The sequence below is a fragment of the Engystomops pustulosus genome, chromosome 10 (genome assembly GCF_040894005.1).
Source record: "Engystomops pustulosus chromosome 10, aEngPut4.maternal, whole genome shotgun sequence".
NCBI lineage: Eukaryota > Metazoa > Chordata > Amphibia > Anura > Leptodactylidae > Engystomops > Engystomops pustulosus.
Genome location: NC_092420.1, coordinates 58,423,175 through 58,448,814, shown reverse-complemented (window position 1 = coordinate 58,448,814; position 25,640 = coordinate 58,423,175). Strand labels below are relative to the sequence as shown.

The window sequence follows — 25,640 nt, the reverse complement described above, 5'->3', positions numbered from 1 at the left end:
CGCCCCCTTTATCCCGATAAAACCGGGTTAAAAGTGGGATGGGGTGACTGACTGGTCTGCGGCTCAAAAGCCGGCTCTTCTTAGTGAGCTGAGCCCAAAGAGGCGGAAATCCCACCACTAGAGTGCAAGGAACACTGGACACTCATTCCTTCCCGCGCTGTGCTCATAATAGTGACGTTCTGCCCCGCCCCCGATGCCCCTACCCCGATGCCCCTCCCTCTCCCCGCCCGCGATGCCCCTCCCTCTCCCCGCCCGCGATGCCCCTCCTTCTCACGTGTGGCGGCCCGAGTCCGGATGTTGACGCGTTCACCACGTGGTCTCCGTGTCAGCCAATGGGCGGGTCGCGCGATTTGACGTGAGAAGGTGGAGTGTACGCAACATGGCTGCTGAATGAGAGGAGCGGAGAGAAGGAAGAGACAGGTAACGTATGAAGGGAGGGCGCTCCGGCAGAGTGCAGGCAGGAGAGGGGGCATTATGGTGGGCTGTGCGGGTTGAGGGGCAGGGGAGCGAGTGACTGGTGGGCACCGGGGAGGGAGTTGACAGGAAGTGACAGCTTGTTATCAGGAGGCAGAGCAGGAGGCGCTTCTGTTGTGTGACTGCTGCGGTGTGTATGAGGAGAGTACAATAGAGGCACCTAGTAATACCTACCTGCACCCTGCTGACCCCTGGCACAGGTCCAGTCATGTCCTTATGTCACAGGGGAAGGTCTGTGCCCCCTGAATGTACAGATCTCTCAGTACATCTGTAGTCAGGGTGTTCTGTGTTTGGAATAGTACTTGAAGCTTTCCTCTATCTCCCCTGTATTTCTCTTTACTGGACTAATAACCCCCGAAAGCTGTATAACAGGCCCCTCCATGTAGCAGGGTACAGGTGCCCCATACCTGGCATGCAGTGCAGGAGGATGAGGTGTCTGCTACTGATGAATCTGTTATATTGGCTATTTATCACCTCTGTGGTTTCTTTCTGTTCTGATGAAACAGGTGTCCAGGCATGGCCAGATCTGTGTGATCGAGGCGCTTACAGAGCTTGTTAGAAGAGAAAGCTTTGGTCCATATGGGCAGGATTTCATGTTGCCTCTGACTATCTGGGTGTTTGCGAGCTTTCGCCCTTTTTATTGCTGGAAGTAGTGGCTTTGATGTTATGCAGGTTCCTCTTTCCCAGCAGAAGTTACTACAGACCAGACAGAGGTGCCTAACGCTGGTAGTCCCATCATGGAGGAGGGGGGGGGGGGTCTGGGGACATGGTATAACTAAGGCTGGGTGGTTTAGTTGGTTACATTGGAAGCTAGAGGAGGTTACTGTAGCAAATGGCACTATGTCTTATCTGGGATTTCAGTGCAAGGGTATGTGGCCATTCTGCTCCTATGTATCCCTTTTTCTTTGTTACCAGAAATGGGTCTGTAATTTAGCACATTTGATGGGGCTCATGACAGTGACGTTTGCATTATTAATTTTATTTTATTGGGAAGATTCATCATGCCTTCTTCACCAGTTTTCTCACAGAGAAGGCCCATAAATCTCCATCAGTTTCTCTTCTACTCGGACCCGGACACCACTTTGGGCTGCTGGATTTACTATTGTCCCCACAGTAAACAAAGCAGAAAACTCTGCCAGATTAGACCTGATCTTAGGTCTGAACTGGCAGAGTTTGCACCCAAACTACTAAGAGGTCGGAGCCTCCAGGTACATAAGAGCTCTGGCAGGGACCAGCATAACAACGCTAGTCAAAGTAAATTCCCCCCATTGTATTTTGGGGCTCTTTACATGGGACGAGTTTTCTTTACACCACAGATTTACATTATGCAATAGTCCATTGCTTTCCTGCTAGAAAATAACTTGCAGCTCTCAAACAGTCTATTGTGGCTGCATAAATTAAACAAATTTCACCCTCTTGCTGTGAAAAAAAAACATACAAAAACCTCATATCCAAAAAACGCTTGCAGTGTAAAGTTTGAAAAAAGCAAGGGAACTGCAGACAAGCAGCCTGTGTCCATCCCTGATTTTAGAAGTTTGAACCGCCTTGCACTTCTATCACCTTGAACTATATACCGAATATACTCCAGCCAGCTCCCACTAGTATACAGCCAGCCTGCCCCCCCCCCCGTAGTATACAGCCATCCTGCTCCCCCCTGTAGTGTGCAGCCGGCCTGCCCCCCCCTGTAGTGTGCAGCCGGCCTGCCCCCCCTGTAGTGTGCAGCCGGCCTGCCCCCCCCTGTAGTGTGCAGCCGGCCTGCCCCCCCCCTGTAGTGTGCAGCCGGCCTGCCCCCCCCTGTAGTGTGCAGCCGGCCTGCCCCCCCCTGTAGTGTGCAGCCGGCCTGCCCCCCCCTGTAGTGTGCAGCCGGCCTGCCCCCCCCTGTAGTGTGCAGCCGGCCTGCCCCCCCCTGTAGTGTGCAGCCGGCCTGCCCCCCCCTGTAGTGTGCAGCCGGCCTGCCCCCCCCTGTAGTGTGCAGCCGGCCTGCCCCCCCCTGTAGTGTGCAGCCGGCCTGCCCCCCCCTGTAGTGTGCAGCCGGCCTGCCCCCCCCTGTAGTGTGCAGCCGGCCTGCCCCCCCCTGTAGTGTGCAGCCGGCCTGCCCCCCCCTGTAGTGTGCAGCCGGCCTGCCCCCCCCTGTAGTGTGCAGCCGGCCTGCCCCCCCCTGTAGTGTGCAGCCGGCCTGCCCCCCCCTGTAGTGTGCAGCCGGCCTGCCCCCCCCTGTAGTGTGCAGCCGGCCTGCCCCCCCCTGTAGTGTGCAGCCGGCCTGCCCCCCCCTGTAGTGTGCAGCCGGCCTGCCCCCCCCTGTAGTGTGCAGCCGGCCTGCCCCCCCCTGTAGTGTGCAGCCGGCCTGCCCCCCCCTGTAGTGTGCAGCCGGCCTGCCCCCCCCTGTAGTGTGCAGCCGGCCTGCCCCCCCCCGTAGTGTGCAGCCGGCCTGCCCCCCCCCCCCTGTAGTGTGCAGCCGGCCTGCCCCCCCCCCCCCTGTAGTGTGCAGCCGGCCTGCCCCCCCCCCCTGTAGTGTGCAGCCGGCCTGCCCCCCCCCCTGTAGTGTGCAGCCGGCCTGCCCCCCCCCCCCTGTAGTGTGCAGCCGGCCTGCCCCCCCCCCTGTAGTGTGCAGCCGGCCTGCCCCCCCCCCCTGTAGTGTGCAGCCGGCCTGCCCCCCCCCCCCTGTAGTGTGCAGCCGGCCTGCCCCCCCCCCTGTAGTGTGCAGCCGGCCTGCCCCCCCCCCCTGTAGTGTGCAGCCGGCCTGCCCCCCCCCCCTGTAGTGTGCAGCCGGCCTGCCCCCCCCCCCCTGTAGTGTGCAGCCGGCCTGCCCCCCCCCTGTAGTGTGCAGCCGGCCTGCCCCCCCCCTGTAGTGTGCAGCCGGCCTGCCCCCCCCCTGTAGTGTGCAGCCGGCCTGCCCCCCCCCTGTAGTGTGCAGCCGGCCTGCCCCCCCCCCTGTAGTGTGCAGCCGGCCTGCCCCCCCCCTGTAGTGTGCAGCCGGCCTGCCCCCCCCCTGTAGTGTGCAGCCGGCCTGCCCCCCCCTGTAGTGTGCAGCCGGCCTGCCCCCCCCCCCTCCCCTGTAGTGTGCAGCCGGCCTGCCCCCCCCCCCTCCCCTGTAGTGTGCAGCCGGCCTGCCCCCCCCCCCCTCCCCTGTAGTGTGCAGCCGGCCTGCCCCCCCCCCCCCCTCCCCTGTAGTGTGCAGCCGGCCTGCCCCCCCCCCTCCCCTGTAGTGTGCAGCCGGCCTGCCCCCCCCCCTCCCCTGTAGTGTGCAGCCGGCCTACCCCCCCTGTAGTGTGCAGCCGGCCTACCCCCCCTGTAGTGTGCAGCCGGCCTGCCCCCCCCCTGTAGTGTGCAGCCGGCCTGCCCCCCCCCTGTAGTGTGCAGCCGGCCTGCCCCCCCCCCTGTAGTGTGCAGCCGGCCTGCCCCCCCCCTGTAGTGTGCAGCCGGCCTGCCCCCCCCCCTGTAGTGTGCAGCCGGCCTGCCCCCCCCCTGTAGTGTGCAGCCGGCCTGCCCCCCCCCCTGTAGTGTGCAGCCGGCCTGCCCCCCCCCTGTAGTGTGCAGCCGGCCTGCCCCCCCCCTGTAGTGTGCAGCCGGCCTGCCCCCCCCCTGTAGTGTGCAGCCGGCCTGCCCCCCCCCTGTAGTGTGCAGCCGGCCTGCCCCCCCCCTGTAGTGTGCAGCCGGCCTGCCCCCCCCCTGTAGTGTGCAGCCGGCCTGCCCCCCCCCCTGTAGTGTGCAGCCGGCCTGCCCCCCCCCCCCTGTAGTGTGCAGCCGGCCTGCCCCCCCCCCCCCCTGTAGTGTGCAGCCGGCCTGCCCCCCCCCCCTGTAGTGTGCAGCCGGCCTGCCCCCCCCCTGTAGTGTGCAGCCGGCCTGCCCCTCCCCTGTAGTGTGCAGCCGGCCTGCCCCCCCCCCTGTAGTGTGCAGCCGGCCTGCCCCCCCCCTGTAGTGTGCAGCCGGCCTGCCCCCCCCCCCTGTAGTGTGCAGCCGGCCTGCCCCCCCTGTAGTGTGCAGCCGGCCTGCCCCCCCCCCCCTGTAGTGTGCAGCCGGCCTGCCCCCCCCCCCCTGTAGTGTGCAGCCGGCCTGCCCCCCCCCCCCCCCCCCTGTAGTGTGCAGCCGGCCTGCCCCCCCAACAGCACCAACAAGGGAATATACCGTGTGATCAGGATACAGAACACCAAGTGTGTTCCCTAGGGCAATAAGTTCAGTATATTTTGCTATTTGTCTCCTGCTATGTTTATTTTCATCTGTACACATATGCATTCTGCCGTCAGTCCTGATCCAGCCTTTAATTGCTCCTTTAGACCTGCATTTCTAAGAATATGCCCTGACATTTTACCATAGTCGGAAATTCTGAGATTTTCTGATGCCATTCCACACCAGACATGAGAACTTCACCTTTTGGTGCATTGAATATTCTCACTGGAGCAATGCCTGTGATTTCCAATGAGGACCAGATGTCATTGTGCCAAGCTGCTTTAGTTTGCCTCTCAGTAGCATGTGAATAGTCTGATTTTGTTCAGCTACGCGTGAACTTGCTTGGTCCATGGAAACTGGTCATTTTGTTGATCAGGTCCCACGGCGTTGCTATTCATTCATCTGACAAATTCTCCTTGCATCATATTTCCTGTGTTCATTCCATAGATCAATTTGCATAAGCCAGACACATCATGTGCAGGGGGCTTGCACCAGGATTCAGGTGAAAGTCTTTTGGTCACAAACTAGTTTGGTACTTGCTCCAAAAAAAAATCTGATTTGTGTACCTTACTAGATCTTCAAATCTAGACCTAGAGACTCTTTCAGACCCCTTTGCCTTAAGAGGTAACTTCACTAAATTTGGACTTTCATGACTTTGATTAGGTTGACACTAAGTTCAGTTTGCACTCGACAGAGGTCACTGTGTGAGTAACCCTTTCCAGATCCTCTAATAGGGCATAGTCGCAGCCAAGTTGAGAACTTCTCATGCCATGTTTTTTGCCAAAGTGACAAAATCTCTCACACATTAGGGGAGATGCATTCATGTGTCTGACTTTAGACTAGTGCAGAGTAGAACTAGACGGTTCTCTGCTGGACCTGTTTAATTCACTGTGTCTGATGTTGGCTGATTAATCAGATGCAGTATAAGGCTACATTCACACAAACGTATGAAAACGTCCGTATCCGTACCGTTTTTTACGGGTTACATACGGCCACATTCATTTCAATGGACAATACGTCTAACCATTTATTTTGCCGTTTTTGACACTGTAGCGTACAGTACCGTATACTAGCCGTATAAAAATATAGAGCATGTCCTATTTTCTCCCGTATTTCAGTTCCATATGCCCTAGAAGTCTATGGGGACGTATAAAATACGGGTCACATACGTGCTGCATACGGATGAAAAACGTCACGTATATACGGGCTGATACGGCCTGTAAATACGGGACTGGAGAAATCATACTGTCGTGTGAATGTTGCCTAAGACTGGCAAGTCTGACTTTGCACTTCTTATTGATAGATTTGTTTGCTGCGCCACAATATTGACCAATATTAACCCCAATTTTACCAAGGTTATGCCCCATTTTTTTGGACAAGTCAGGCAAATTACTTACAATGATCTGAAACCCTCAATAAATGCGGCACACCACATTTCAAGGGTAACTTATGCCTGTATTCTGGTGTAGACAGATTAATACATTTCCCCCATTGAGGCCCCCGTTACTCCTGTTTTGATATATTGGATCTATTATTTATTTTTTTTTTACATGGGTGCCGATTCATCTAAGTGGTCAGTGTAAATACTAGACCAGTAGTGGCAAACTATGGCACGTGTGCCAGGGGTGGTACTCAGAGCCATTTTTGTGGGCACACAGACCATCGCCCCAGGACAGAGTTCACCTAATAGAACCAAATCTTCCTGCAGTCCAATGCAACTTAAGAGATGCTGGTCTCAGCGCTATTTTATAGCAGTTTGGAACTGTGGGAAAAGTGAGAAGGTGTTGACAGGACTGCATTATCTCTGGAGGTCCTCCTGTTGGACCCATCGTTCTTCCTCTACAGAGAGACCCTGGAGAGAAACGACAACTGTATTGGTTGCCTCAGGGGGTCGATACGATTGAAAGATGTGGAAGAACAAGTAGCAATAAGTTACTAGTTAAAATGCCATGTTGGCACTTCACGATAAATAAGTGGATTTTGTTTGTAGCTTGGGCACTCTGTCTCCAAAAGGTTCGCCATCACTGTACTAGACTGTATCTTCCCTCAGCAAAGCTGACTTGTGATAAAACCACTCCTTTAAACCTTGTGAATAGGGGATAACTTGAAAAGTTTGGACAACTCCTTTTAAATAAAGGTCAGTGATGTTCATTCACATAATTTTATGCAACAAATCTTCTTATCTAATCTAGATTTTCCATAGTTGTCCCAGCTCGTCCAGTTGTACAGGCTTCAGTGCGGAAAACTCCCAGCATTCTTTGCTGTATCAATGTTTAGCTCTGAGTGACTGGGGAGACAATAGTATCCTACTGCCGTATAATGGGTGTATGTGTTGTAGACTTCAACAACCGCCAGAATTGTCCATCCAGCTTGTGACTATACTACAGACTGTCACCTCTGGCCAGTATAAGAGGGAATAATAGAGTGCATGTACAACCCTAATGGAGAATATATTAAAAGATTATACTACACACACACACAGATTTCTGACAAACCGCACTAAATTACTTATGTTATTAATCTTAGTTAGCTTTAAAATCCTCAGTTTTCGGTTGGATCATTTATCTGTCATTTTTTGATGATCTTTAACCCCTAGGCGCACCAGGACGTTATAGTACGTCCCCGGGGCTAGATGCTTAGATCACGGGGACGTTCTATAATGTCCTGCTTCTGGCACCGGCTCACGAACGGAGCCGGTACCAGAAGCAGCAGCTGTCTAGTACAGCTGACAGCCTGCGCTAACACCCACGATCGGAGCCGGCTCCGATCGCGGGTGTTAACCCCTTACACGCCGCGGTCAAACATGACCGCGGCGTGTAAGGGTGTTTGCGCTGTGGATCGGATCCCCCGTGCCGCTTACCAGGGGATCCGATCCACTTCTGGGCAGCTCCGAGGACTGGCATGTGCCCCGGAGCTGCCCGGTCTCCATGGCAGTCAGACCCCTTCCGAGTCTGACTGCAAACTGTCTGAGCATGCGCCTGCATGCTCAGACAGTTTACACTGCTCTACAATAAAATAGTATTGTAGAGCAGTGTATTGAACTTAAACCAGTGATCAGAGCATCACTGGTTCAAGTTCAAGTATATATAAGTAAAAAAAAGTCAAAAACACTAAAGTTAATACATTAGAATAAATAAAAAATAAATGCATTAAAATATAAGCCCCTAAAATGTCACTTTCCTATAAAAACACTTAATAAAGTATAAAAAACACAAAACCCCCCCGCATATTTGGTATTGCCGCGTCCGTAACAATCTGTATAATAAAACAGAATCGTTACTGGACCCGCACGGTACACGCCGGAGGAAAAAAATGCAAAAACGTTCTGAAAAAAGATCATTTTTAATTAATACCCTATAAAAAAAAATGCTCTAAAAAGTAATTTAAAAAATGTTATGCACTCCAAAATAAGCCCACTAAAAAGAACAACTCTTTTTGCAAAAAATAAGCCCCTAACCAGATTTGTCAGCCGAAAAATAAAAAAGTTATGCATATGAAAAGATGGTGATGCTAAAATGAACAAGATTTTCTCCAAATTGGTTTCTATTCAGTACAATTGAATAAAATACACAAAACCCCCACATATTTGGTATCCCTGCGTCCGTAACAATCTGCATAATAAAACAGAAATCGTTATTAGATCCGAAAAGTGAACCCCGTAAAAAACAAAACAAAAAAAAGCTCCAGAAAAAAGATAATTTTCAATTAATACCCTATAAAAATGCTCTAAAAAGGGATTTAAAAAATGTTATGCACTCTAAAATAAGACCACTAAAAAGAACTATCCTTCTCGCAAAAAATAAGCCCTTAAACAGATTTGTGAGGCGAAAAATAAAAAAGTTATGCATATGAAAGACGGTGATGCTAAGATTAGCAACATTTTTGCCAAATTGCTTTTTATTCAGTAAAAATGGGAAAAAAATAAAAAATCTATATAAATGAGGTCTTTTTGTAATCGTGGCGACCCATAGAATAAAAATAATATACTATTTTTATGGTATGGTAAACGGCCAAAAAAAACCCCATAAAAATCTTCCTGAAAAGTGATGATTTTCATTTCCTCCACCAACAAAGAGTTAATTAAATCTCACCAATTAGCTATAGATTCCCCCAAATTACGTACCAGAAAAGTGCATCTCATGTGGCAAAAGAAATAAGCCCCTATAGGTCCACATTAAAAAAAGAAAAAAATTATAGCCTGTACAATGTGACATAGCAAATCTGATCTGGATGGCGCCTCCTTCCCTCCTATGCCCAGGCGTGCGCCCATACAGCAGGTTACCACCACATATGGGGTATCCGTGTACTCGGGAGAGATTGGGTAACAAACTTTGTGGAGCCTTTATTCATTTAATACATTGTAAATGTTTAATTTTCCACCCAAAATGAGTGTATTGTGAAAAAATATTACAATTTGTAGACTGCACCTCCATTTTGTTTTAACCCCTATAAAACACGTAAAGCGTTAACAAACTTCTTAAAAGTGGTTTTTCATACGTTGAGGTGTGTAGTTTCCACAATGGGGTAATTTACGAGTCTCACTATTATTTAGGCCTCTCAGTGTCAATTAGAAGTTGAGCAGGTCCATCTAAATACGGGTTTTGGTGATGTTACAAAAAATGTGAAAAATGATACCTAAATTCTGAGCCTCATAACATTCTAGTAAAATATGTGGAATCTTAAAAAACCATCCAACACAAAGCAGACATTTGGGAAATGTAAGTTATGAATTTATTTGGGTGCTATGACTATCTGCATCAAAAGTAGAGAATTTAGAATGTTGAAAATAAAGAATTTTTTTTTCATAACTAAACGCAAAAGATTTCATCCAAATTTTTAAACTAATTTGAAGTACAATGTGTCACGAGAAAACAATTTCAAAACCCCCTGGATATCTCATAGCGTTCCAAAGCTTTAACCACTTATAGTGACACAGGCCAGATTTGAAGAATGGGGCCGCGTCCTTAAGGCCAAAAGAGGCTGAGTCCCGTAGGGGTTAAAATAATTTTTTTCTATTCTCTGTATTGCATCGGTTTGTTGCATTAGTCATGGATTAGCTATCCTGATGTTCAATTCACTTAATTGTGTCCTTTACTTTGTAGGTGAATGCTGCCAGGTCCCGAGTTATGTAAACATGACTCAGGGAAAGAAAAAGAAGAGGGTGAACCGCAGCGTTCTTCTTGCAAAGAAAATAATCATCAAAGATGGAGGCTCTGTAAGTGTAACTCTTGTGTTGTCATCATCTAAATGAGATGTGTTTTGCTGCATTGTTTAATTCTAAAACAGATAAATATTTAGCTTTGCGGTTTATTCTTTGGAGGCATTATTCCCTTCCTGGCGTGGGATGTAGTAGTACTACACAGGTGGCAGTGAATTGTCGACCCGTGCAGTACCATTCAGTCATCCTTCTGGAACTGATTCACAAGCTGTTCCACAAACAGACGTGATCAGATAGAATTCTGATCGTGGGTTTTAACATTCAGAAAACATTATCATTGGGGATTATGAGATAAAATCTCTTGAGTGACTGCAATATGATCTCATGACATAATATATACTCTCCACTGGACGAAGAGGTAACTAAAGTTTTCCTGTCAGTTTTAGTTTTTTCAGGACATGAGAGGTTGTCTTTTTTTTAAATTAGATATTTCTTTATTATTTTCAGCATACCAGACCAACACAGAAACACAGAACCCCCTCTACCATGCCAAGGTTATAAACAAACTGTGGCAGAATTAATTAAGACGAGAACCCTATTAAGTAAATGAAACCTCCAATGACCTATATTAGACTGCAGAAATCCTCTCAGCAATTCTGCTGATACCATTCCAGGCACGTCCCACCACGGAGCCCAGGGTTTTTCAAACTTGGCGCTCACTTTCCTTTTCCTACATATTGCACTTTCAATATTGGATCAACTTTCTGGAGGAACTCCCTTTTTATAGGGGAGGTTGGTTGAATTCCTAGGTTGTCATTAATGTATTAATTTGTTGAGCGGGCTGGATCATAACATCTCAAGTTCAGGCTGGTTGAGACACTTCTGACTCCACCTCACACACCTCTTCCCAGTTGGCATCAGACCTTTTACATTTTTTCACTTATCACCGTGTCCTCATTTTACTTTTCTTCAAGTTGTCGTTCTGCATTATTGTAAAAATTGTTGGTTTTGTTAGGCGTGAGACTCATGTATTGTCCTTTTGTCTTTAGCCTCAGGGGTTTGGCTCTCCCAGCGTGTATCATGCTGTCATCGTGATCTTCCTTGAATTTTTTGCTTGGGGTCTGCTCACTGCACCGACATTAGTGGTAAGTATTGTAAGGGAACTAATTAGCTGGAATGAAAACAAACATAGTAAACGTGGCCTTATTCCCCATTGTATCCTAACTGCACATTGACCGTTATTGGAAAGCTTGGCTAATTATTATCTAGTAGAGCAAAAAACACCTCAAGATGCACCACAATATGAGTCTCTGTACACACTTTATAAAAGCCTTCTTTTGATGGTTGCCTGTTTACTAGTATATCTTGATGATCCTCTGAATAGGAATATGTACTCGTTGCAGCAACAACCTTTTCCTAGCCTGTGTCATTTTCTACAGGTTAGCCAAACTGACAAGGCCTACCCTGAATTACAGTGTAGGGACAGGAGCTGCTGTACTATTCATGCTGAACTCTTCATCTCGGCACTCGTGTAAGATGAGACCATATGCCACTAGGGGTGGTATATAGATTAGTGTCTTAAGTGGAAGTTAAACCAGTGCAGTTCCTTTTTATCTGTAGCTGAAACCACCACAAGATGAGTCACTGCTGCTTCCTGTATTAATGCTAGTAAGAACAATCTTTACATTTTGTCTGTTTTTCAGGTTTTACATGAAACCTTCCCAAAGCACACGTTTCTTATGAATGGACTCATCCAAGGCGTGAAGGTAAACTATGGACTTATCTGTTGCACGTAAAATTGACCTGTCTGGGTGATTTGGGACAACAAACCACCCACAGGTTCTTATGCCCGGTCTGACTTGGCGTAGTTTAGCGTAGAAACTTATGAAGAATGCAAAACTTAAAAATGCATTCAAAAAAACTCCATGTATGAACACACTCTTAGGACTCCTTTAAGACTTTATTCAGGAAGAGTTGATGTGGCCAAGAATGTGCAACAGGTGTTATGACATAGAGAAACAGATCTGTTGGGCAAGCTTCCTTTTAAGCTGAAAATATCTTTAATTAACTACTTTGGGTCTGTACTAGTGTGTACCTCTGCTTCTCTCTTTCAGGGTTTGTTATCCTTTCTTAGTGCACCATTGATAGGGGCGCTTTCGGATGTTTGGGGAAGAAAGTCTTTCTTGCTGCTAACTGTGTTTTTTACATGTGCTCCTATACCACTGATGAGGATCAGTCCTTGGTATGTATTAACAGTCAGATACTTAATAACTATGGTGGGAATTTATGATATGACGGTGCTCATATGCCAGAATGTAATAAAAGCCATTCGTCTCATCGTGGTGGAAACTTTGAGGCATAGGCCTCTTGATGTATCAATCAGGCAGCCCCATCCACTGGGAAAACTACAGCAGGTCTTACCCAGCGTAGTTTTGTGTAGAAACCATTCATATGTTTTTAGATAGTACGCAGGCACTGGGTACCACCCCTGCCAGTCCCTCTGCTGGCAGCCGCCCCTCCACGCCAACAGAGTAATACATATATAAAATTACATTATTTCATAGATGGCTCTTATGTGAAATTTTGTAATACCCTCTCTTTCTTTCTATAGGTGGTACTTTGCAGTAATTTCTGTATCTGGAGTATTTGCTGTAACATTTTCTGTGGTATTTGCGTATGTGGCAGATATAACACAGGAGCATGAGAGAAGCATGGCATATGGACTGGTAGGTGCATTCTTTTAGATTCCTGGATTTTTATGGATTTTAAATTAGATGCATATAAAGTGTGTGGTTTTACACATCCCGTTTTGATTTTGGAGTCCAAATTATAATAAAGAAAAAAAAATTAAGCCCTGTATAATATATAATCTCATTTACTTATCACTATCTGCTTTGGTTTTAAAACCAATGAAATGGCATGTGTGAAAGCACTGAACAAGCTTCCAAACTCCTTATGTACGTGTATGCAAATGTTACGAGTGAACATCTCTGGTTGTAGCTTAACCCTTTGAGAACAAGAGGTTCAGGGATATTAAAATCAAGCATCGGTACTTGGTGGACTTACCTGATTTTAGCTTGATTGAACTTTTTTTTTTTAATTTGCGGAGACATAATTAGCATATATATAGAAAACTGTTGCATAGTGCAAAATATATTTGTACCCTTCTAACATAATAGAAATTCTAAGAAATGGCTTTCTAAGAAAAGTTTTTAGCAATTGCCATTTGGATTCAAAAGTGTTAAAGGCCACCTGTCAGGTAGATTTGGGACCCTAAACCAACTACGGTCCTTATGGACCTGTGTTTAGGGTCCCAAATTGACCTGTATATGGGGAAAATTAAAAAAAAAAAAAAAAAAAAAGTATACCTGCCTAGATGTGGGTCCCATGAGGCACCATCAGACTCGCACCCTATGGTGCTTGTGCAGTTGGGTGTACTAAGCTTCACTTGCCTCAACGTGCAGGCACCGAGGCAATGGTTGACGAGGTGGGTATTAAGTTTGGGGGTTTTTTAGCGATGTTTTAAAAAAAAAAAAATTTACAGGGCAATTTGGGACCTAAACCACTGGTCCATAAGGACCTGTGGGTGATTTAGTGTCCCAAATTGCTTTGACAGGGGTCCCTTTCAAAAGGAAGTCATACTAGTATTGTTAATCCCGCTGCTGGCCCCCCAGTCTCCTCCCAGATCCAGTTTACTGTTGCATTATGATTGTAGCCTGGACTTTTATAGAAAAAAAATTTAAGTTTGCTAGCAAAGCTGCTTCTACACTTCTCTAGGGGAACATGTTTTTTGTTCCTTTCTATATGTGCTTCTACAGTGGAAACTTTCTATGACGTGTGAGTTGTTCGTTATTTCCATAGACACCTTCACATTTTCTGGAAAGATAACAGAGCAAATCCTTAAGTAAACAGTGTAGAGATTCTGCTTGTATAAATGTCAGGATGTAAGTGGAATGTGATCTGTGTAATGCTTTGCTATTTACAGAGAAACATATCATGGCTCTCATTGGAAAGGTTTTGGCTTGTATTTTAAAGAAGTAAATGTTTCTGTTGGAAATGTCTCAATAAAATTTGTATGGCATGCTGGGAATTTTAGTCCCCCGCTTGTGTAAATCCAAAGATCACACTTCACAGCTGTATGTAGGTTTCCTTCTTCATTACATGTGTAACCACTCTGCCTTTGCAGGTTTCCGCCACATTTGCAGCTAGTTTGGTCACCAGTCCTGCCATCGGAGCTTACCTGAGCGATGCGTATGGGGACTCTCTTGTGGTGCTGCTAGCGACGGCTATAGCTCTACTTGATATCTTCTTCATCTTGGTGGCTGTTCCAGAGTCTCTTCCAGAGAAAATGAGGCCAGCATCGTGGGGGGCTCCAATTTCTTGGGAGCAGGCAGATCCGTTTGCAGTAAGTGGAAAAACTCTACACATCAGCTGTTTTATTCTTGTTTATTATGTAGGTTTTAGAAAGAAAATCCTTGTTATTGTTGTGTAGAAGAATTATTATGGCACAATAGGAGAAATCGTAGAAAACAGTGGTGCATGGGTATCAGGCTACCTATCATCTGTAATGTCTCTTAAATATCTTCTTTCCTCAATGAAAGAACTATTGAGCGTTATTTCACAGGGGTCGGCAGTAAATGTATTAGAGCAAATGGTCACATTTTCTTCTGGATAGTATAACATCTTTTGTCTCATGACATCTTATTAATCTCTCTCATCCAGGGAATGATAGTGATTTGGGAAAAGGATCTTTTAACAGATCTCCATTATTGTAAATTTACTTCAGTGGCGAAAGCAGATAAGGCACCCGTATAAATCTGTGGTATACAACACTGGGCAGGGACAGTCTCGTACAAGATGTTAAATATGTGTACCATTGTATTTCACAGTGTAAACTTTTTAGTGTTGTAAAACCTCATTTACAGGCCTAGTGTTCCTTAAGGTAAGCTGCTTGTTTGTTGTGTAGCTATATCTGTGTGAAGATGACCCACGCACTGGTGTGACCCATGGGCCTGCATTATACTTGGTTGTATAATGTGGTTGGTGTTACAAAGTTTAAGATAAATTAAAAATAATTTAAAAAAATCATGGATTTGGACAAACCCCCTTAGTTAATGTAATATAAGATGGAGTACTCCCTAACCACTGCTGCTCCATGAGGGCGTGGAGGGGTGCCGCTGCTGACAGAGTGGGCCGGAGTTGGTTTCTGGGGAAAAAAGTAAAGGCATAGGTATTTACGAATAACACATACAGAATGTGTTTTATACAATGGCATTTGTGGGGCTTTTTTTCTCTGCTCCATGAATCCACCAGTGTCTGGACACTTCAGCTGCTGAATTCACTGCTTGGAAGCCATTTTTTTTTTTTTTTTTAATTTTACAGATGATCTTTGTCGAATGAGACATCGGTTTGTAGATTTTCTCGCACAGTTTGTAGTTATCATAGTTGGTAGCGTATAAGCTTTGTATTTACTGGCATACATAAGATACAATATTGGAGCATCCACTGTAGTCCTGTTCCACAGGTAAAAGAAAAATAACATTTAGTTCATTGGTGATGCACTGCCATGAACCAACAGATTTGTCATATTTACATTTTTTTTGTCAGATCCTATATCCACCCAGTGTGTGCCCTTAAATGGAGTTGTTAAACACAAAAGATAGCCCTTTTAGGACTGCCAAGGCAATTCAATTTATGAACTCGCCAAGGAAATGGGTCATAAATAATACTAACAACATCTGAAACAATGAATGTGTGATTTCATTAAATAAAATTTATTTCTTTTCCATAACATCTGCCTTTCTATTTGTATAATTTTGGCAATTCAATTTATTTACAAGGACTGTCCTAAGACAGAATGGAGCCTTATCGGTCAGGCCTAAAACATAACTTTTATTAAATTTGATTAGAATTCTAACAATATATATCACACTTATTTCTTAAAATTTGCAGGTTTGAGGCTGCTAACACTTTGCGCATACGCGAAAACTCAGTGTACAATGTGGTGACCACAATGGCCGTAAACTGTTAGTAGAGTTTGCGCATGCGTGGGGACATAGGCTAATTGGACTGTAAGGTATTAGGAAGATTCGTACTTTGAAAACAACCCCTGAGTATGAGATTGGGGATCTGTTGTTCACCCTAGGGTTGCACCGCTAACAAAATTTTGAGTGCAATCCAATATCTGAAAAAGTATCACGATTCTCCATATCCATACAATCCTTTTCACAAAAAGAAAAAAGCGTTATCGGAATTCAAAATGTTTATTATAATACTCAAAAATCTGGTAGTGGCTGCTGGAGCACACCTAACCCTAAGAGTGATGGCACATGTGGGTTTTTGAACACGTTTTTGGGCCGTTTTTAAGCAGTCCGTCAAAAAATGAATGCGTTTTTAAAAACACATGCGTTTTTGACCAGTTTGATAATTGGTCAAACCTGTGAAAAACGCATGCGTTTTCAAAAACCGAATGCGTTTTTTTAAAACATGCGTTTTTTTTAACGGACTGCTTAAAAACTGCACAAAAACGTGTTCAAAAAAGCCCAGTGTGCCATCACCCTAAAGGCTGCATTCACACACTCCATTTTTAAAGAGGACCTGTTACCCATAACACAGGCACTAGGAGCTGCTTACTAAGCAGCTCCTAGTGCTAGCCCATTTTTAGCAGTGATAAACTGCTAGCTTTATCGGAACCGTCCAATAAAGCTAGCAGACACTGATGCGTGGTACAAAGTATTCTTACCCGGACCGCCCCTCCCACTCCATACGCTGGCGGGCTTTATGCGGCAGCCATCTTACCTGGGATCGACGCTCCCCGTGACGTCATCCATGGTAGCCTCAGGTCTTTCGTTTTAACCCCTTCATTACAATGTGCTATCAGGAATGAGGAAAATCCCCATATACTGCCATACTGTAGTATGGCAGTATATGATAGGATCGATCAGACAACCTAGGGTTAAAGTACCCTAGGGAGTCTGAAAAATAGTATAAATAAAAATTAAAAAAAGTTTAAAAAAAATAATAATAATAAAAAAACCCTAAAATTTCAAATCACCCCTCTTTCCCTAGAACTGACATAAATATAAATAAACATTTAAAATCATAAACACATTAGGTATCGACGTGTCCGAAAATGCCCGATCTATCAAAATATAACGGTTTTTCAATGCATTTAGCCCCGTAACGGAAAAAAGCGCCCAAAGTCGAAAATGGCACTTTTTTTGCCATTTTGAAAACTATAAAAAAAATCTATAAAAAGTGATCAAAAGGTCGTACAGTCCTAAAAATGATATCATTGAAAATATTATCAAATTTCGCAAAAAATGACACCACCCACAGCTCCGTACACCAAAGTATAAAAAAGTTATTAGCGCCAGAAGTTGGCAAAATCAAAAAAATTTTGTACAGGTTTTCATTTTTGTAAATGTATGAAAACATTATAAAACCTTTATAAATTTGGTATCCACGTAATCGTACCGACCCAAAGAATAAAGTAGACATGTCATTTGGGGCGCTCAGTGAAAGACGTAATATCCAAGCCCACAAGAAAATGGCGCAAATGCGTTTTTTCACCATTTTCATTGCATTTGGAATTTTTCTGAGTACATGGCATGGAATATTTAATAAAATAAAAATTTAAGGTACAGTATGGTAACATTTCCAGTAAAATGGACGATGGTAATGTTGTTGTTGTATGCCTTATGTTTATGAGCGACAGTTTTCCTGCTATATACCTGCATGTCATAAGAATTTAAATTAAAAAAAGGACCATGTTAAATTCAAATCAGTTTTTTTTTAAATTTTTACCGGTGTTTTGTATGCATTGGAAAAGGGGTAGTCTTATACGGCGAATATATCTTAAACTCTATCTTTTAAACAGGAAAGTAGGGGGGTCGTCTTATACGCCGGAATATATACGGTATATTGTACAGCACGCCAGTGTTTGCTAACTTTATCAGAGGGTTTTGATAAAGCTAGCAGATTATCACTGCTAAAAATGGACTAGCACTAGGAGCTGCTTACTTTTTGCAAAGCTGGCGACACTTTGCCTTCTCCTTTCTAAAGTGGCACTATGCAGTGAAGAAAGAAGGCAGAAGCAGTAATTAATCTCCGGTCCAAAGATTAGTGAGGGAACAGAGGTAATTGCACGGACATCGGTGCACACCCGGACCTGCACAAGCTGATGTATTTAGTCAGTGTGTGGTCTGAGAGGGGTTAAGAGGAGTGCACTCCACCTAACAGAACACTGTACCACGGGCAGCCACAGGTCCAAACAAAATATACTTGAATTTCTCCCCAAACTATAAACTCCTTTACCAGCTTCCATACTTGACATGTGTCCATTCTGCCATGATTTTGTTAGTTCTCATGCATGCTCGCTGTGGGCCAGCTTATGCTTGCTTTTGCATTATTTTGAGGTAGAAGTCAGTAATGCTGTGACTGCTGCTTTCTGCTCTTACATTGTGTGCTTTGTTGCCTGGAGTACAAGTAAACCTGTCTCTGGCTCAGCTCCATGTGTGGCCTTTCATGTGACACACTTGTATCCAACAACTGTGAAAAACTTATACCTTGGAGCTTTCTGTGCATTCTGGAAGTTGTACATTTTTAGCCAGCCTATTAAGTGTGTTTCTTCTGACAACTTGATTGGCCAGGTTTACAGCATTGTGTCCAGTAGTTCAGCTTTGGTCATGTACCTCCATGCCTGCTGACAGGTTCCTCTTGTATCATTATAGACCTGTGCATTCTTCCATTGTTAAATATTTCTGGTATCCCCCCCCCCCCCTCCTTCTCTGCTATGTATATAAAAGATACCTGCTTCCATATTGTATTTTCAAGTTTTACAATATTTTTATTCATTCCTCAGTCACTGAAAAAAGTTGGCCAAGATTCCATTGTTCTACTCATCTGTATCACCGTATTCCTCTCCTACCTCCCGGAGGCTGGACAGTATTCCAGCTTCTTTCTGTACCTTAGACAAGTGAGTATCTGTGATGTAAGTTAATGGCATTTACTTATTTTTGACTTGACCCGGTAACTTTTTTTTGTTTGTTTGTTTTTTTTTCACCTTTTTCAGATAATGAAGTTTTCATCAGAAAGCGTGGCCGCTTTCATTGCGGTTCTGGGGATTCTATCCATTGTTGCACAGGTGAGGAAATGTAAATGTCACATACTTGTGTCCAACAACTGTGAAAATCATAAACTTATCTTATTAATATCCTGACAGTTTATCATCAAATTATTATATCTTAAAATCATAAGCGTATACTATCCATATTATTGATATCATTATATAATAATAAGATTCTAAATGTAAGTCTCATTATAATGTCCAAATACAAAATTATAATCTTTTCTTATCCATATGATGAAATCATGTCATATTTAAACTATTAACTTAACAGTGTAATCAGTATCCTAATATCTTGAAATCATAAACTTATACCATGAAGAATTGCTTTTTTTTTTTTTTTTTTTTTACAACGAATATGATTTAGAACAAATAGTGATCAAAAAGTCATGCAGTCCCAAAATTATAGCAATGGAAGCATCGGTTCACCACGCAAAAAATGACTCCTTACACAGCGCTGTACACTGAAGTATGAAAACATACATTTTGAATAGTCTCAGAATAGGGCAGAATGGAAAAAGAAAAGTGTACAAAAAAAGATTTTTTTAAATCTTTGTAAATTTGGTATCCCTGTGATTGTATGCACCCAAAGAATAAAGTAGAAGTGTCACCGTGAAAGTGGTAAAAATGCTGTCCACAAGAAAATTTCATTGCATGGAATATTAAATACTGTGTGAAAAATGGAAGCACAACAATTTTAAATGGTCTGGTCCTTAAGAGGTTAAAATTTTATAATCATAATGGCATCCTTATCATATCTTGAAATCCTAAGCTTATTTTTACATAAAATTTAAAATATTAATATCATAGGTGTCATCCGTATCATTATTAGTGTGAAATCATATTATATCATATATGTTATATTGTGTTTATATAAAAGCTTATTATAATATTATCATTATAAATAACAATATCATTATCATATCATGAGGTCTTGCACTTACCTTATCCATAATATAAAATTCTAATCTAATCTTGTCTACATCTTATTTTCAATCCTATCTTTAGGATTATCTTATTATAATGGTCTTATAAAATCTCATTATTAATGTACCATCCTACCATTATCATGTCATTAACATAAAATTCTCATCGTATCAACATCATGATCATATCATAACAGTCCTCCTATATACTATATATTTTTTTTATTTTTTTTGTATACAGACGATTGTTTTAAGTTTGCTCATGAGGTCAATTGGAAACAAGAACACGATTCTTCTGGGGCTTGGTTTTCAGATATTGCAGTTGGCCTGGTATGGCTTTGGATCAGAACCTTGGTAAGGATGACTTTCTTCATTGATGTAGGTGGAGCTCATAGAATGTGAATACAAATAAACTTTATCCTGAAACCAGAGAAGCTGGTGACTACACAAATGTGGTTGTGCCCGACATTCAATGTGTTCTCTCTTCTCTGCCAGTTTTGATAATTCTCATATTTCAGTTTTTTTTATTAATGGGTTGTACCTATTATTTAAGTCATCCCTTGTCCATAGGATAGTTTATAACTAGCTGATTGGTGAGAGTCCCAGCAATTCTACAAATCTGTGGAAATGGTGTCTGTTATCACTAATGGATGGAGCGACGGACACATACTCATCCTGCCCTCCTCTTACTGCAGCAGTCTGCACAGATGGCCTCTTTTGAATTAAAATGTGTGCTCTTTATTGCCCCGAGTAAAATGATGTGGCTTACAGATGTAGATAATACAGGGAAGCCCTGGACCATGGTGAATGAATTTAGCTGGGACCAGTTTCTCACGTTTCCATACAAGGTTTTCCTTAACACCTTTTTCTGTAGCCAGATTTGGGTATGTATATACGGATGAAGAGTGGTTCATTGTTCCCTTGTGGGGTTAGGGGGACATTTTTTGTGCAGTAACCATTGGAAAAATATTTAACATAAACCAGAATTAGGTTTTCAGAATTATAACCATTTCCCTTCGTTCCATATGACTTGCAGGATGATGTGGGCCGCAGGAGCCGTTGCTGCTATGTCCAGCATTACGTTTCCTGCAGTAAGTGCTTTGGTGTCTCGGACGGCAGATGCTGACCAGCAAGGTAGGTAGACTGTTATAGTTTATAGAATACCTGTAATATCTCCATTTTATAAATGAGGAATACCAAAAGATTATAACTTTTTCATTCTTTTTGCAGGTGTTGTCCAGGGAATGATCACAGGGATTCGTGGACTATGTAATGGGCTTGGACCTGCCCTGTATGGATTTATATTTTATATTTTTCATGTGGAACTAGATGAAAACCCTATAGGAGACTCTGAGCCGAGGGACAAGGTGACGACATCCCATTCACAACAGGTGCTTACTTTACAGCGTTTATACATTCAGACTTTTTTTTTTATGTGTATACTATTTATATTCTAAGTGATCTAGCAGCCAATGTGATGGCCCCCTGATGCAGGCTTGCTGCAGTGGAAACACGAGAGAACACGGGCGCAGTAGTTATCACTTCTGTCTACTCTGTGGTTGATGGAGCACACTGCAGAGAAGAGATTCAAAAAGGCAGGGGAGAAGCACAAAGGGTTACTTTGGAATAGCACACCCTTTTTGCAAAGTGACAAACCCTCTGGCAGCAGGTTGTCATATAAAGGCCAAAGGGGTGACAGCATCAGCCACAGAAATAACAGTTGGTTGTTCCAAGTCTGTGATTTTTATAATGTTGCATCTTTACAACAACATTAAACTCATTCAAGTCCCTCAAAAAAGGCTGGTCTACCTCAAAACACAACTGCTAGAGAGTACAGGATAATGTAGAGAATTTCCTTGGGTAAACATTTCAACACTGCAGCTGGAATTGCTCGGCATTTCAGCACTGAACATAGTAAATATCTGCCTCGTCGTGCAACATGTGCAGTTGATAAAGAGCTTTTGGACTGACTGCCCACTCGGCAGTGACTAAACCTATCATTAGCATAAAGAATCAAAAGCCTAGCCTTTACTGAGGAAGATGTTGTGTGGACAGTTCAATTTATGTGCCTCTGATGGGAAACGTGTTTGTTGACAAACTGGGGAAAGATTGAACCTAAAGAGTGTGTGAAGAAGTCAGTGAAAGGTTATGGAGGAAGTGTCATGGTTTCGGGAATGTTTACTGCAGCTAAGTTGGACCTCACATAAATCTACAATGCAGAGTGAATTTCAGTGTGTAGCCGAACCTGCTTCAACAACATGTGTTTTTTTTCCCCTTGCATTCATCCTGCAATAAGCCAGTAATTTTGATGCAGGACACTGCCACCTGTCACACAGAAACACTGGCAGAGCAGTTTTTTGAAAAGGTAAACATTGAAACCATGAAATGGCCAGCCCAGAGTCCTGGATCTAAACCCCATTGAAAACTCCTGGAAAATCCTTGGCCAAGAAACCCACAAATGTTACAGAACTGTGGAAGAGACTGGACCAAAATCCCACCAAAGCAGTGTGAGAGACTAGTGATCGCCTGTGCCTGCAGATGTCATTCAAAGCACTTCCTACTGATTTCACCTGTAACTGGGTACTCTAGGAGACATAGTTTATTTTCAGAGCTCAGCATTGCATCCTAGTCGTGCATGGCATATCATGTGTCTTAATACAGTAAGTCCCCCTGTAAGAATGTAAAAAGATCTTAATTGTATTTCTCTATTTTTCCCACAGAATTCGATCATCCCTGGACCTCCATTTCTGTTTGGTGCCTGCTCGGTCCTCCTTGCTTTGCTTGTAGCTCTGTTTATTCCAGAACACACCAATCTGAACATGCGCAGCGGCAACTGGAAAAAACATGGAGCAGGTCACAGTCATCCGCATAGTCCTCCAGCACCTGGAGAGGGTAAAGAGCCTCTTTTGCAGGACACAAATGTATGACGAAAGCCTCAAAGACCATTTGTACTGGCTTCTGCTGCTCATGTAGTTGCATTCCACTCAGCAATGAGCTGAGGCACCTGCAGGACCAATCTCTATGTGTATGAAAGGAAAGGTCAACCAAGAGTCTTCTCTACTCACAAGACCAAGCTCTGGCCCTACATGACTATCCTGCGTCTTTCAATCAAGCAGGGCCAAATCTCCAGCCTTTTGTACTTCTGATCGGATAGCAGGGGAATGCAGATGTAAATGTATTCCATCTTCTAAGTGCCAGATTGTTGCAATTGCAAACTAATCATCTGTATGAACAGATGTAATGGGTGCAGCATGGCACAAGACGTGTGCTCCTTAAGAGGCTTGTGAGTCTGAACTTTTACTGGAGAACCATGTTTACATAAGGGCTATTAGTTGTGTGGCTGGGGGAAGACACATTGCTAGTGTTATAAAGCTGCTAGCTCTTTATGTATATGGTTCTTCAGTCATGTAATGTAACTTTTGTGTTCTCTCCAGCAATTCTTTTTTTATTTATTATTTTAAGATCGCCAAAGTTCTTGCATCTTACGTTGCTTCCTCCTTTTCCTTGGCTTATTTACTGTTCAGATATCATGGCAAGCATTTTTGCCCCCCTCCTCCCAGCCTGGAGTACAGGTAGGTAATTGGAGCAGTTCTTACATGTTTACAATATTACACCACTTGAAGGTTATGATAAGCTGGTTATACCAGTCTGGGAGCTCTGCTTGTCCTGGCACAATTTTAGAATGGAATTAAATGCTGTTCAACTTGGTTTTGCTGTGTTGACTGCTTAGCCTTATCTGTAGCCTAACTAGACCTGTGAGCGATATGTGGACATATACTGTTATATGACATGACCACTCATCAACATGTGACAGACACTCTGAGGTCAGCAATAGCAGGCAAGAAATGCTTTCTAGTGATCAGAATGGCTAAAACAATGGATATGCTGATGTATTGAATAGTAACGTTGGTACATGTGAGTACTTGTGCACGCTAAGAGAAGAGTGAGGGTAAGCATGTATAGTTTTATACTGTATGGACCAGAAAAGGGTAAATCCTGATAGGACTCTTAAGATGGACTAAGAACCCTTCTTATCCGATCCACACAGACACTGCTTTCCATATGTAAGGCCATCAGTCTGTGGGGGTGAGGAGGAACAGGAGTCCCCACCACAAGTTGGTTTTCTAGAGTCAGGACCACGTTGCTCATTAGATTGAAGTTGGGAGTATTGCGGTGTTGAGAAAATATCCCCACATTAGATTTTTAAGACTGAGCTCTGGTGGCTCAGCTGCATAGGAAATGGTTTTGGCAGAAGGCGAACTCATATTAAAATCTAAAATTCTGACAGGACACGGCTCCCTGACTTCTGCGTTCTGATTCGGGCCGTACTGCTCGACAGGATAACTTTCATCTTGTTCAGTCACTGCATATTGTATAGTTCACTTCTCATGAAATCCTAGCTTGGAATAAGTAACGTGAAGCATGTTCATTTCCAGTGTGTGGACAGGTAAAGGAACACATCTTATTCTATATTTACACTATAAAAGCAAATAAGACTTGTTCCTTCTTTACCTTCTCAAGCAGGTCTGTGGGGCAGCATCACTTTCTCCCATTAGTAAGTATTGCGCCCACAATCCCCCCTCCCTGTGTGCAGTTACACAACTTGCATGTAGATTAAAGCCAAATAACACTGTGACAGAGGTGCCCAGCTTTCTTGAGTGGAAACATGAACTAGTTACCTTCTATTGCTGTGCCATCATCCTCTGCTTCCATGGATGAAAAGAAATAATCGTACAACTATACTTACTTACCCAGGATTTGTAAGAATTGTTTTCCAGGCCTACGCGCTGTGTTCATTTTGGAAATCTTTATGAATGGCTAGGTCATACAGGACAACCAGAATATGGAGCAGTTTTTGTGGCCACACAATTTTGTGGATGAAAAAAACACGTTAACCCCTTAACTCATGAGATGAATTTTAAATGTATGCATTTATCTGCTGCCCGTGCCCCCGCTAGCACACAAACACTTCAAAAATCAGACGATTTTCACGTAGTTTATTTGCACCGATCTTCTACCAATTCATCTCTATGAACTATAATCTGAGTAATCGGTGGAAAATCTTTCTGACCAGGACATATTCTACTGTCTGATATAGGTCCATTAAAATAATATCCGTGGGCAATAATCCATCAAAAAGTATTGCATTTCGTGCAGCCGAGTGCCTGTAAATCTATAAATGTATGGCACACGGCCATTTTTGCTGTTGTGTGCATCTGCCCTAATAAATCATTCTCCTTTTGAACTGCACATCATTGATTGTCACTAAAGACCACAATAATGTAATAATAAAATTAGCCTAAAATATTCCAGAAGGGTTCCGCATTCATCCTGCATAACTCCTATCATTCACATACTGTACCACTATACGTTGGATGTTATATATCTCCAAAACTTGAATATACAGCTCTAGACGTGCAGCCTGGCACATAGACTGTACATTTGTTTGTGGCCTTTGTTATTTTTGTTTCTTTTACTCTATAATGCTAGAAGCTGGTAGCTCATTCACACATCAGATATGTAGAAAGAATAGACCTTTTATGAGGATGTGCTCCAAGAAAATAGAAAACAAAAAAAAGCTTTATAAAATACCGGATGTGAATTTATCTAAAATGATCTATAATTTGTGTATATTTTTGCTTGGTTATTTAAAGTGTTTCCTTTGTACTGTACAAAGTGTTGTATAATTTAATCACTTTCGTTTTGCTTGGTACTTTTGAACATTTCTCATTGGCTAAGATCTGAATGATGTATGTTTATGAATAAACCTAAATATTTTTATATTGAA

At 43.5% G+C, this 25,640-nt stretch overlaps 1 protein-coding gene across 1 annotated transcript; it reads left to right on the top strand.

The window, feature by feature from the left end:
* Positions 1-262: 262 nt before the first annotated feature.
* MFSD14A (major facilitator superfamily domain containing 14A) lies at positions 263-25,640 on the top strand. The gene is made up of 13 exons (XM_072128439.1): positions 263-420; positions 9,744-9,856; positions 10,849-10,944; positions 11,503-11,565; positions 11,914-12,041; positions 12,411-12,525; positions 13,986-14,204; positions 18,663-18,776; positions 18,873-18,944; positions 20,094-20,206; positions 20,889-20,986; positions 21,083-21,243; positions 22,573-25,640. The coding sequence occupies exons 2-13, from the start codon at positions 9,776-9,778 to the stop codon at positions 22,777-22,779; spliced, it is 1,467 nt and encodes a 488-aa protein (XP_071984540.1). The 5' UTR covers positions 263-420; positions 9,744-9,775; the 3' UTR covers positions 22,780-25,640.

Coding starts and splice junctions, on each gene's coding strand:
- MFSD14A (XM_072128439.1), top strand. CDS start 9,776: ATGACTCAGGGAAAGAAAAAGAAGAGGGTGAACCGCAGCGTTCTTCTT. Junction 14,205..18,662: donor AGCAGGCAGATCCGTTTGCA/GTAAGTGGAAAA, acceptor TTCATTCCTCAG/TCACTGAAAAAAGTTGGCCA. Junction 21,244..22,572: donor CGACATCCCATTCACAACAG/GTGCTTACTTTA, acceptor TTTTTCCCACAG/AATTCGATCATCCCTGGACC.